Source organism: Podarcis melisellensis (genome assembly GCF_964234715.1).
Source record: "Podarcis melisellensis genome assembly, chromosome: 6".
Lineage (NCBI taxonomy): Eukaryota > Metazoa > Chordata > Lepidosauria > Squamata > Lacertidae > Podarcis > Podarcis melisellensis.
Window position 1 is genome coordinate 741,983 of NC_138538.1, and position 11,905 is coordinate 753,887.

General features: G+C 56.1%; 1 protein-coding gene and 1 pseudogene across 3 annotated transcripts; one reads left to right on the forward strand and one right to left on the reverse strand.

Annotated features, from left to right (window-relative positions):
• Positions 1 to 2,079: 2,079 nt before the first annotated feature.
• LOC309372168 (uncharacterized protein) lies at positions 2,080 to 3,266 on the forward strand (the record flags this gene model as incomplete). The annotated part of the gene is made up of 2 exons (XM_081915469.1): positions 2,080 to 2,323; positions 2,357 to 3,266. Exon 2 carries the CDS (start codon positions 2,613 to 2,615, stop codon positions 3,264 to 3,266), a length of 654 nt encoding a protein of 217 aa, XP_081771595.1. The 5' UTR covers positions 2,080 to 2,323; positions 2,357 to 2,612.
• Positions 3,267 to 5,787: 2,521 nt separating this feature from the next.
• LOC309373086 (E3 ubiquitin-protein ligase RNF182 pseudogene) lies at positions 5,788 to 11,524 on the reverse strand (annotated as a pseudogene). Of its 2 annotated transcripts, none has more exons than XR_014173490.1 (2): positions 11,382 to 11,524; positions 5,788 to 7,937 (listed from the first exon to the last, which is right to left on the reverse strand). The product of XR_014173490.1 is annotated as an E3 ubiquitin-protein ligase RNF182 pseudogene (transcript). The 2 variants fall into 2 exon arrangements; XR_014173491.1 differs by lacking the exon at positions 11,382 to 11,524 and adding an exon at positions 9,107 to 9,425.
• Between the last annotated feature and the right edge of the window lie 381 nt (positions 11,525 to 11,905).

An 11,905-nucleotide genomic window follows, 5' to 3' on the forward strand; every position in this document is an offset into this window, starting at 1 on the left:
ATCAGTTGGGGAAGCTTGCTCTCATACCCTTTAACACACACACAGGGTCCCGAGAGCTGGACGAGAGTCAGGGCATCATCCAGACTGACCCTCCCACACTTGTACCATCACCCCCTCCAGAGACCAAGACGTCTGTCCCAAACCACCTCCCCACCCCAGCTTCCTCCAGAGATCTTCCTCGTGAGTTCTTAGGAACGGGGAGGGAGGCCTTCTGCATGCAGCACAGGTGTCCCATTCCTGAGTCCTGCCTCTGCCTGGGATTCATGTTCTCTGTCCTAATTCTCTTTGCGCCAAGTCCCCCCCCCCCATTTGAGGCATAGCTGTCAATGTTTCCCTTTTTAAAAGGGAAATTCCCTTACTTATTCCGAGTAGGATTCCTTGCAAGAAAAGGGAAATGTTGACAGCTATGATTTGAGGAGCTATAGGAGGAGGCAAGCCACCCTCGTGGCAAACGTACACAGCCTGGCACAGTGGGCAGGCTGGCATCGAGGCAGCTCAAGCCGCTCCTCCCAGCCCTGGGCTGCATGACAGATGCTCCTCTCTCTGGTCTGGAGATGTTTAAAAATATCTGCAGAGCGGGAGTCTTTGTGGTGGCTTCTCAACCAGACAGGGAAGGGGCCTTCTCTGGGAGGCAGGAGAAATGCTGGGATGGGACTAAAAATAGCAGCAGAAAACAAGAGGAGGCAGCAGAGCTGAAGAAGCAAAGCCCCTCAGGGGCACGGTGCCCGCCTCTCGATCTCAGCAAAGGTGGCAGCGCCATCCGCAAAGCTCTGCCTGCCCACTCAAGCCGGAGGGGCCCAGAGTGTGAATAACCAGAACTAACTGTGTCCTGGTAGAGCCAGGGTTGGTGCAGGGGTCAAAGCTGATGAAAGGGCCCCGAGGTCCTCCGGGACAGATGGACCACCACTCAGGAGGGCAGAGAAAGCCTCCATTCATGTCCATCATGCCTTTTCTCTAAAACGTCCCAAATGCCGCAACCTTTCTCTGCCTGCCTTTGCTTTCAGGGTGGAGCAGGTTTCCATGGCATGGGCCACATTTCAAGCACGCTTCAATTTCTGCCTTCTGGCGCTTCTGTCGTTGACTCAGCCGGCATCCAGGCATGCTTCTTTCCTCCAGCAGGGACAAGTGTCCCGTTTTAAGCGGGGCATCCCAGATCACAGAAGCCAATTCTGGCTTCGCCTTGGATCCCGGAATGTCCTGTTTAAGACGGGCACCCTGGCGCGAGTCAGCAGGATTGTGCTGGTGAGCGCCAGAGAGCTTTCCGGGATCGCTTTGGGAATCATCAGGGTGGGACCAAAGCGCCTCCGGGAGGCTGCAGTGGCGGCGGCAGGAGGCAGCGGCAATGGGGGCAGAGGAGGCAGCAGGTGAAGGAGGCAAGGGGCAGGCAGGTAAGGGAGGGGCTGGGTGAGCAGTGGTCTTGGGGCTCAGCAGGCAAGTGACAGGGGTGGCAGGATGGTGCGGGTGTGCCTCAATTTGCCCTCCCGAAATGTGGGGGACCATGCAGGGAGCCGGAGCAGACCGGAGGAGACAACATTTCCCTGTTAACGGAGAAATCTGAGGGCTCCCGGACAAAAAACTAGGACACCAGCCAGGAATCCCAGAGCAAAACAGCAGCCAGTCAGCTTGGTCTTGATTGAAGACTGTCGCGACAGGACTCCCACCTGCCACCAGGTGGAACAAGATGGAAGCCCCAAACAAAAGAGAACCCAAACTTTTATTAGCTGCTAATCCCCATGTTGTGGGACGCGGGTGGTCTAGGGCTTGCCGATCAGAAGGTTGGCAGTTTGAATCCCCGCAACGGGGTGAGCTCCCGTTGTTCAGTCCCTGCTCCTGCCAACCTAGCAGTTTGAAAGCATGTCAAAGTGCAAGTAGATAAATAGATATCACTCCGGCGGGAAGGTAAACGGCATTTCCATGCGCTGCTCTGGTTCGCCAGAAGTGGCTTAGTCATGCTGGCCACATGACCCGGAAGCTGTATGCTGGCTCCCTCGGCCAGTAAAGTGAGATGAGCACCGCAACCCCAGAGTCGGCCACGACTGGACCTAATGGTCAGGGTCCCTTTACCTTTTTAATCCCCATGTTACACACACCCCCAGACTACATCACTCATACATCATGGTTACATCATGAAAGGGGAGGTCTGGTGGCAGGAATCTGAGCATCCTGGACCCTGCCCCATGGTTCCCCTTGCCCTCCACCAAACACCCATCAAGTGTAGCAAAAGAGATCTTTACATTTCCCTGTTTCCTAGCCAAGTTCATCACACCCTTTTGTCTTCACCTGGGTTTGTTATTTCTGGAATGGCTACCTGTCTCGCACTCAGGTATCAGGATGCCAGGGATTATCACTCAGGCAGAGGGGCTGCTGAGGAGCTGAGCTCAAGTGTCTATAGGAATTTCTGAAGTTTTCCCAGTGAGCCAGAACATAGATACATTTATCAGTGAATTCTTACATTTGGTATTCTGCAGCAGAGGCCCTTTGAATAGATAGGAAGAAACTGCGACGAAGTGTTTTGTGGGGACAAATCACAAAAGTCACAAAAGCGATGGTGCTGGTTTTGGTAGTGGGCTGCACATGCATGATATTTGCTGGAGGGGCAAACCCCCCAACCTATGCATAAATTCCTGCAACACCCGGAGTTGTTTGGGGGTCCTGCTGCTGACAGCTGCCCTTGCCTTTGTGTGCTGCAGGTCTCGGCCCCCTGCGAGCTGCCTGGCGGACCCCCCCTGCTGTGGCCGGCGCCCTTGCTCTACTCGCCCCTCCTGCGGCCAGGCACCCCCGAGGACCCGTCGCGGGGCAAGGCGTCCGCCTCCCGGGAGAGCACGGCGGCCCTCAAGGCCTGGCTGGGCCAGCACCCCAAGAACCCCTACCCCAGCAAGGGAGAGAAGGTGCTGCTGGCCATCGTCAGCCGGATGAGCCTGACGCAGGTCTCCACCTGGTTCGCCAACGCCCGCCGGCGGCTCAAGAAGGAGAACCGGGCTTGCTGGGCGCCCCGGGCCCCGAAGGCCGAGGGAGAAGCGGAGGAGGAAGAGGAGGACAGCGAGGGAGAAAGAGCCCCCAGCACCCCTCCGCCGAGGACCAAGCTCCCCCAGAGTGGCTCCCTGGCAGAAACAGCCGCCCCTTGGCTGACGGCCGGGCGGTGGCAAGACTGGCCTGCGCCTCCTCCCCCGGCCACTGCTGAGGCGCAGGAGCTGCCCCCCAAGCCCAAGATCTGGCGTGTGGCTGAACTGGCCACCAGCACCCAGCCCAGCAGGGGGGCTCTTTGAGGAGCTGCGGGGTGAGAGGAGACCCCTTTGTCCAGCTAGGGAAGGAGGAGCCCTGGCAGCCCTGGGAAGCGGAAGAGAAGAGCTGCTGCTGCTGCTGTTGTTCTTGTTCTTCGCCTGTCCTTCAGCCTAAGGTCCCAGAGGGGCTTGCAATAATTAAAACATCGTGTGGATACAGTTGAAAGTAGCTGGGATAGTCAGCTCTCCTTTGTTTTTCAAGCAGAGTTTGGGTGGCCACCTGCCAGGGGTTTTTTAGCTCTGGGTCCTGCATTGCACCGGGTTGGACTGGATGACCCCTGGGATTCCTTCCAAGTTGAAATAAAAATAATTAAGGTCTTATATATAAATAATAAATGTTCATAAATGTACCAACCAAGCACGTACATAGATATGGGGACCACACGTCTGGAGCAGCACAGGAAGACCGTCCAGAAACCATTTTGACTCCCCAAACTGACCCAATGTTTTCTCTGCAAAGAGGGAGCGGGTGAGGGAACCTTCCCATTGTCTCAGGAATTGGGAAATCACCATCTCAAAGGAATGGCCAGACTTCCAGGAAAGGGAATCAGATAAGGCATTATCAGATAACCTGGCAGACAGGAAAAACAACATTCAAATTTCTGTTGTAGACCACCTTTTCTGTGATGTATGGAGGTATGATGTATGGAGGGGTGGTCTTGAGCTCCATGGCAGGGAATTTGAAATGTCTATATAAGGGCAAGCACACCTGGGTTCGGGATCCTCCTCCTTTCCTGTGTGTGGTGAGTGAGGACCCTGTTGCAACAGATCAATAGAGATCAGGCTTCCTAGCTGCTTTGCTTCTCAATATTCTCTGGTTGGCCTCTGTTATTTTCTCCTACCAATAGGGAACCCACTTAAGGACTCTATATGGGCTCTTGTGTCCCCCATAAGGGAATAAGGGCATATTTTGTTTACAACCAAGTCTGCAATCCTAGAATTATAGAAATAGAGGGGATCCCAAAGATCAACTAGTCCAACCCCTGCAATGCAGGAATGACAGCTCAAGGAACCTTGAGAGATGAGTGGCCAAACTCTACTTATAAACCTGCAACGAAGGAGAACCCACCACCTTCCAAGAGAGTCCATTCCACTGCTGAACAACTTGTACTGTCAGAAAGTTATTCCTCATGTTTAGTTGGAATCTCTTTTGTTGCAATTTGGATTCCATTAGTTTGGGACCAAGCCTGCTCCATCTTCCATGGGACAGACCTTGAGATATGTGAAGGTGGCTCTCAGATCTCCTCTCAGTCTCCTCTTCTCCAGGCTAAACACGCCCAGCTCCTTCAACAGCTCCTCACCAGGCTCAGTTTCCGGCAAGGTGGGGGGTTAGATTCTGGACGGGGTGCAGATTTAGAGGACCGAGTTGCATACTTTTTCGTCCTGAGATGTGTGAGGATGGAGGGGCTCTGTTTTGACCGTTTGTGTCGGTGCTAAAAAGTGCCCTACACAGAGCAGCTTGTGGGGTTAAACCAAGAGGGAGGAAGTGAAAATTTGCAAACATCCCTGGGGAAAAAGAAAACTAGCTCTGCATGACCTCTACTGGATGAAAAGGTCGTGGCAGCTCCAGGTTCCTCTAAGCCACGGGTAGGCAAACTAAGGCCCGGGGGCTGGATCCGGCCCAATCGTCTTCTAAATCCAGCCCACGGACAGCGTGTTTTTACATGAGTAGAATGTGTGCTTTTATTTAAAAAGCATTTCTGGGTTATTTGTGGGGCACAGGAATTCATTCATTTAATTTTTTCCCCCCAAATATAGTCCGGCCCCCCACATGGTCTGAGGAACAGTGGACCGGCCCCCTGCTGAAAAAGTTTGCTGACCCCTGAAAACCTACTCTCCAACAGGATATCAGCTCCCTAAATCTCCCTCCATTGCCCTGGCAAACCCCATTTAACTCTGGGAAGAAGCACTTCCTTTTTTATGTCCCCAAACTTTTCTCCATCCACTTTCCCCCTGCAAGGCATCATTGTAGAAACGTGTATCTCTCACTCGCCTTTTAAAGCCCCAAACACCGCCCCTCATAGGAGAGTCTCTCCACCCGCTTGATAATTTGGGCAGACTTTTCCCAAACCTTTCCCAGCCCTTTTGAGGTGAGCAAACGGAACTGCACACTTTCACTCCTCATGCGGTTGCGCCATAGATTTGCAGAATGGCATTAAAATACTGGCAAGTTTTGTTTTATTTCATTTATTTCTGAACCAACGGAGGACACAGACAACAGGAGGTGCTGTTCTGCCAGTTTTCACCAGGCACCGGGACTTGCAAACCAAAATAAGCAGCTTTTCCTTTAACCCTTTGGTGAGTGTCACGACATGAGCAGACCAGGACTTGGCACTGAGCACTCAGGGGGAGAAGGATGTGATGAAGGCCAGGGGTCTGACTCCCCCAGGTGGGACACCCTTTCCCCCTTTGCCCCTTCAGGCTTGCCCCTTGAGCCCGCAGGTTGCTAAGCATGCTCTGCAGAACTTGCAGGGAGTCTCTCTGGCTTTTGAAATGAGCATGCTCTCCCCTCTGGGGAAATTGCCCATGTGCAAGGGGTTGGACTAGTGGACCTTTTAGGTGCCTTCCAACCATACAAGTCTGGGATTCTACATTAAGGGGCTGGCAGGTTGCCACAGTAGGACATGCGATGAGCCAACGTGGTGCGGTGGTTTCGGTGCCGGACGAGAATCCAGGAGGGACTAGAGTTCAAACCCCCACTTCGGCCGTGAAGCCCACAGGGTGACCTTGGGGGCCAGTCGCACTTCCTCTCAGCCTGGTCTACCTCACAGGGTTGTTGTGGGGATTAAGTGACAATGGGGGTGGGGTGGGAACCATATATGCCCCCTTGACCCCCTTGGAGGAAAAACGTGGCCCCTAAAGGCAAGAAATAAAATAAAATAAATATATAAGAAGCAGGGGCCAGCAGAAGACTGTTGGCTGTTCCCACATCACCCCCAGGCCCAGTTGCTCATTGGGGTGGGGGCCGCATCCTGTCCCCCTGCCATTCCCAGTTCCACCAGAGACACGTGGCAGAGGGGTTCCCCCCCCAGGGTCCCCACCAATGAGGCAGCTTCTCAACAGGGCAGAATCTGTTTTCCAAAAGAGCAGCAGAGACAAAGGCACACCCCCCCCCAGCTCAGCTTGCTCAGGAAGCTGAAAGGGCAAGGCAGGGAGGCAATGGGCTTCTTCCAACTGCTGTTGACAGGAACACTGTCCTGGCACATGGAGGTTCTACTTAGCCGTGTGGCCAACAGCGCCTGAAAGGCCCCTCCCTCCTCTTCCTCCTCCAGAGAACTGCCTGCTCCTTCCTGAAGGGGGCCGGTGAGCAATAAATTTGAACCACCTGCCAGCTATAAATCATCCGGCTGCCTCAATGTGGTTGTACTTGAGAACTCCTAATTTTGTCAGAATGAATCGGATTTGAAGATCTTATGACTTGTGGACCGAGATCTCTGACAAACAAACATCTATGTGTGAAATTACGGCATTCTTGCCTTTGCAAATATCTTTGGAGACAAATAAATTTCTCAGACAGCCAGGTTGCTACATAGTTCTCATGAATGCTTGGCCAATCCTTCGCCATCCTAAGAGTCCATCGTCCATGTCTGAAGAAGCACATCATCGCCTTTCCAGCTCTGAAACACGGGAGGGCTCTCTTCCAAGGCTGGCACTGCCCTTGGTTCGGTTGGCGACCAGACCGCAACCAGGCCGTTGCAGGAAGAGGAGGGCAATGCTGCTGAAATCTGCTTCCAGGAAGGGCGGTTGGAATGGCACGAGATTCAGGGAGGACAAGGAGGGCGAATTGTCTCTTGGGTGCTGGCGGGAGGCTCCGGGGGGCTGGCATTGCCCTCTGCCCTCTGGATCTCCCCCACTGCCCGACTCAAGAAGGCAAGTCGAAGATCTCGTGGCAGAAGCACTGGCAGAGGCTGTAGAAGACGCAGAGGATGAGGGTGGAGGGCACAAGGCTCACCAGGACGATGCCCAGGTTGAGACGTTCCACCAGCAGGAGGTAGATGCCAAAGGGCAGAGAGCTGAAGTAGACCAGGCAGAGGACGCCCACCAGGAAGCGCGGGAAGGCGCGCCACGTGGCGCAGGGCTGGCACTTGCCCAGGGGGCCGTAGCAGGGCAGCGAGGTCAGGCTGGGTGGGCGGTAGAGGCGCATGACGTCCAGGACCCCCACCCCCTCGGGGGCCGCCATGTCCTCGGGCACCTCCAGGAGGGTGATGACCAGGCAGTCCGAGGAGGAGCTGTGCCCGCCCTCTGCAAAGGGCTCCAGGACGCTGGGGCACAGCAGCACCTCCGGGGAGGGGGCCGCCCCCCCAGCCCTGGCGCCCCCTCCTTGCTTCCGGGCCCTCTCGCGGCAGCTCAGCAAAGCCAGGACCTGCCCGTCGTCCTGCAAGCGCCCCACGTCCCTGTCCGGAGGCAGGGGCATCTCCTGGCGGCAGAAGGGGCAGCTGAGGGTCCCGGGCGGCTCGCCCACCTCTACCATCTTGCGCAGGCAGCGGGCGCAGACGCGATGGCGGCAGCTCAGCAGTTTGGGGCGGCGGCTGCGGCCGTCAAATCGCTCGTAGCAGATCTTGCACTCCATCTCGTGGGCTGCGAAGACCAGCGGCTGGGGGGCCACCGCTTTGGCCTTGCCAGGGGACATGGCGGCCTTGGAGGAGGGGAGCCTGGCTGCGCGGGGGGCAGAAAGAGCACAACACAAGAAGGTTAGAAGAGCTCCGGTGTTTAAAAAAAACACAAAAATAATAGTTACAGTGTCAGACTAAGATCAGGGTTCAAATCTCCCATTCGGAAATGAAGCTCACTGGGTGACCTTGGGGGCCAGTCGCTGCCTCAGCCTAATCTACCCCAGAGGCTTGTAAAAGGTGGGGGGTCCATACACTACAATAAATTAATAAGAAGGAAAATGTCCCTTTTCTCCCCTTGAAGAAACTCTGGGAAGGTCTGCATATTCTGAAGTGGAAATATATTCTTCATTTCCCCGGTTTGTCTCTACTGCTGGGCCTTCCCATCGCTGGTTTGGCTGGGTCACATCCAGGCTCCTGCCTGGGCACCAGGGCGCTGTCTCAGGAGGCCATAAGAAGAGCCTGCAGGATCAGGCCAAAGCGGGGGCCCATCTAGTCCCCAACCCTCTTCTCACTGGGGCCAACTAGATGGATTCCAATGCAAGAGCCCCATTCTCCCCTCCTGTGGCTTCCAGCAACTGGTATTCCGGCCTCCACTGGGGAGGCAAGGCAGAGCCATCGAGAGCCCTCTCTTCTTCCTCCTCCTCCGCCTCCCTGAATCCGCCTAACCCCCTTGGAAAGGTTGCTGAGCCCCACGGCCTCCTCCGGCTGGGCGTCCAGCAATGGCCTGAGCCCCCCCCCGTCCCCCCCGTCTTGGCTGGGCTGCTGAGCGGGACGCATCTGGCCTCTGGGCACACGCGCGCAATTGCGCGCAGGCTGGCTGAGAAGCAGAGCGCCTCACCTGCTGCCAAGAACGGGGGGGCACCTGTGGCCCTCCAGACGTGCCTGGGCTCCAGCTCCCATCCTCAGCCCCAGCCAGCGCGCTCAGGGAGGGTCACAGAAGACAGAGGACCCCCCCCCCCCCACACACACACAAAACCACCATCCATGCAACCCTGTGAGAAGCTCGCGGCCCTTCCTCCCGGGGTTGGGGAGGGAGGATTCTCTCCTGCCTTGCCCAGCTGCTGGCTTCGGGGACCCCCTCGCCCAGATCGCGCCCCCCCCCCGTCGGTACCGCTGCTGGGAGAGCCTGGCCGGGCCCCAGGCAGCACCGGGTGGAGTCCTTCCTCGCCCCCTCCTTCCCCAGAGCTCAAGGTAACCCATCCCTCTCCCTACCTGGTGCGCGGAGGGGCGGGCGGGGGTCGTCCCGCCCGGGGGTGTCCCGCCGGCCTCCCAGAGAGGCGCTGCCCGCTCCGGCTCCTGCTGCAGCCCCGGGCAGACGCTCGCGCGGGCCGCCGGCAGCCACCGCCTGGCCGTTGCCATGGCAACAGAGCCGGGATGCAGGAGGAGGCGGAGGAGGAGATGGAGAGGGTGTTGATGGCTGGTCAGGCTCAGGCGCCCCCCCCCGCTTCCCCCTCCCCGGATGTACGGCCTGATTCCACCCCCAGCTCCGCGGATATGCGGGGATCAAGGCCCCCCCCACTCAGCAGCACAGCTGGGGGTCCCGCCATCCCAGCGCACCCCATCCTTTCCCCCAGAGGCCCCCAAGTTGCTTGGGGAGGGGAGAGGCGACGCAGAAGATGCGGCCGCGGCCTTGCGCATCCTTCGCAGGGCGCTGCCCCGCTTCGCCGTGGTAACAATGGCGCCATGGTGGCGCTGCCCGCCGTTGTGCTCCTGGGGGGCCTTGGGCCACTCTCTGCCTGCCTGCCCTACCTGGTTGGCTGGTGCAGAAAATATTGCAGGTCGGGGTGGGGGGAGCCACGGGCGCCCTCCTGTGCGCCTCAGAGGAAAGGTGGGAGACCCACTGAAAGGGGTTGGTTGGTGGAAGAGGACGCCTGAAGACGCCAGAGAAAATACCCCCCCAAAAAAAATACCCCCAGCACCTTCTCTCATTATTATGCAAGATTGCACCCCCCCCCCCTCTAATCTCAGTCTTGGCCTTGCCAATTAAAGGGAGCGTCTAAGGTTGCAAGCCACATGCTAATGCAAGGCATTAGATCCATTTCAGTCTGGTTTGCGTCCTGGTTTTGGGACGGAGACGGCTCTGGTTGCCCTAACAGATGATCTCCGTAGACAACTGGATTGAGGCGGGTCAGGACTGCTGATCCTTTTAAATTTGTCAGCAGCCTTTGACATGGTCTATCATGATCTTCTGAACCACCGCCTCGCAGACGTGGGGATACAGGGCATAGCCCGTAACTGGTTGTGCTCTTTTATCTCTGGTCGGGGACAGAGGGTCGCACTAGGGAGGGAAATGTCGCGCCACTCCTTGGTGTGTGGAGTGCCACAGGGCGCAATTCTCTCCCCAATGCTTTTTAACATCTTTATGCGCCCCCTTGCCCAGATTATCCGGAGCTTTGGGCTGGGCTGTCACCAATATGCTGATGACACTCAGCTCTATCTGCTGATGGATGGCCACACCGACTCGGCCCCGAACACACTGACCAGATGCTTGGAAGCTGTGGCTGGATGGTTTCGTGGGAGCCGATTGAAACTAAATCCTTCGAAGACAAAGGTCCTATGGCTGGGTCGGGATGGCATGGGGATGAGGGACCAACTCCCTTCTCTTGCGGGGGCCCAATTAGTGCCATTGCCTTCCGTTAAGAGTTTGGGTGTAATCCTTGACGCCTCCCTTTCCATGGAGGCGCAAGTTACAGCAACAGCCAAGGCGACATTTTTCCACCTTCGCCGCATCAAGCAGTTGGTCCCTTACCTTTCCCGCCCCGACCTGGCCACAGTGATCCATGCGACGGTCATCTCCAGGCTTGACTACTGTAATTCGCTCTATGCGGGGCTGCCCTTGAAGCTGTCCCAGAAACTCCAGCGGGTGCAGAATGCTGCAGCGAGGCTCCTCACGGGGTCTCTGCCATGGGAGCATATTCACCCAGTGCTTTTCAAGCTGCACTGGCTCCCGGTGGAGTACAGGGTCAGATTTAAGGTGCTGCTTTTGACCTTTAAAGCCCTTCATGGCCTAGGACCCTCGTACCTACGAGACCGCCTCTCCCGGTATGCCCCACGGAGAGCCTCAAGGTCCATAAATAGCAACACCCTAGTGGTCCCAGGCCCTAAAGAAGTTAGATTGGCTTCAACCGGAGCCTTTTCAACTCTGGCTCCGGTCTGGTGGAACGCTCTGCCTCATGATACCAGGGCCCTGCAGGATCTGATTTCTTTCCGCAGGGCCTGTAAGACAGAGTTGTTCCGCCTGGCCTTTGGCTTGGAGCCAATTTGATTCCCTCCCTCTCTTTTTTCCCTTTCTTTTCCTTCTCCTCCTGCGATGAGGCTACATTTTAATATTTTAATGTTCCATTATTTTAATGTTGTATTTTATTTTTGTTTTTAAGTTGTAATCATTCATCTTGTTTTTATTATTGCTTGTAAGCCACTCTGAGCCCGGCCTTGGCTGGGGAGGGCGGGGTATAAATAAAAAATTATTATTATTATTATTACTTACCTGGGATTAGGCCCCATTGAATTCAACAGGACTTGCTTCCTATCAGACCTCTTTCTGAGTGCACCCTCAACCTATTGAAGCCAATAGTCATGGCAACTTACATCCATTGGTTTCGAGGTACAATAGGTGCTGCAATCTATTTGTCTGTACCTACACGCACACACAAGGAAGCAGGTGGTGCTGTGGGTTAAACCAGAGAGCCTAGGACTTGCTGATCAGAAGGTCGGCGGTTCAAATCCCCGCGACGGGGTGAGCTCCCGTTGCTCAGGCCCTGCTCCTGCCAACCTAGCAGTTCGAAAGCACGTCGAAGTGCAAGTAGACAAATAGGTACCGCTCCAGCGGGAAGGTAAACAGCGTTTCCGTGCGCTGCTCTGGTTCGCCAGAAGCGGTTTAGTCATGCTGGCCACATGACCCGGAAGCTGTACACCGGCTCCCTCGGCCAATAAAGCGAGATGAGTGCCGCTACCCCAGAGTCGGCCATGACTGGACCTAATGGTCAGGGGTCCGTTTACCTGCACAGAAAA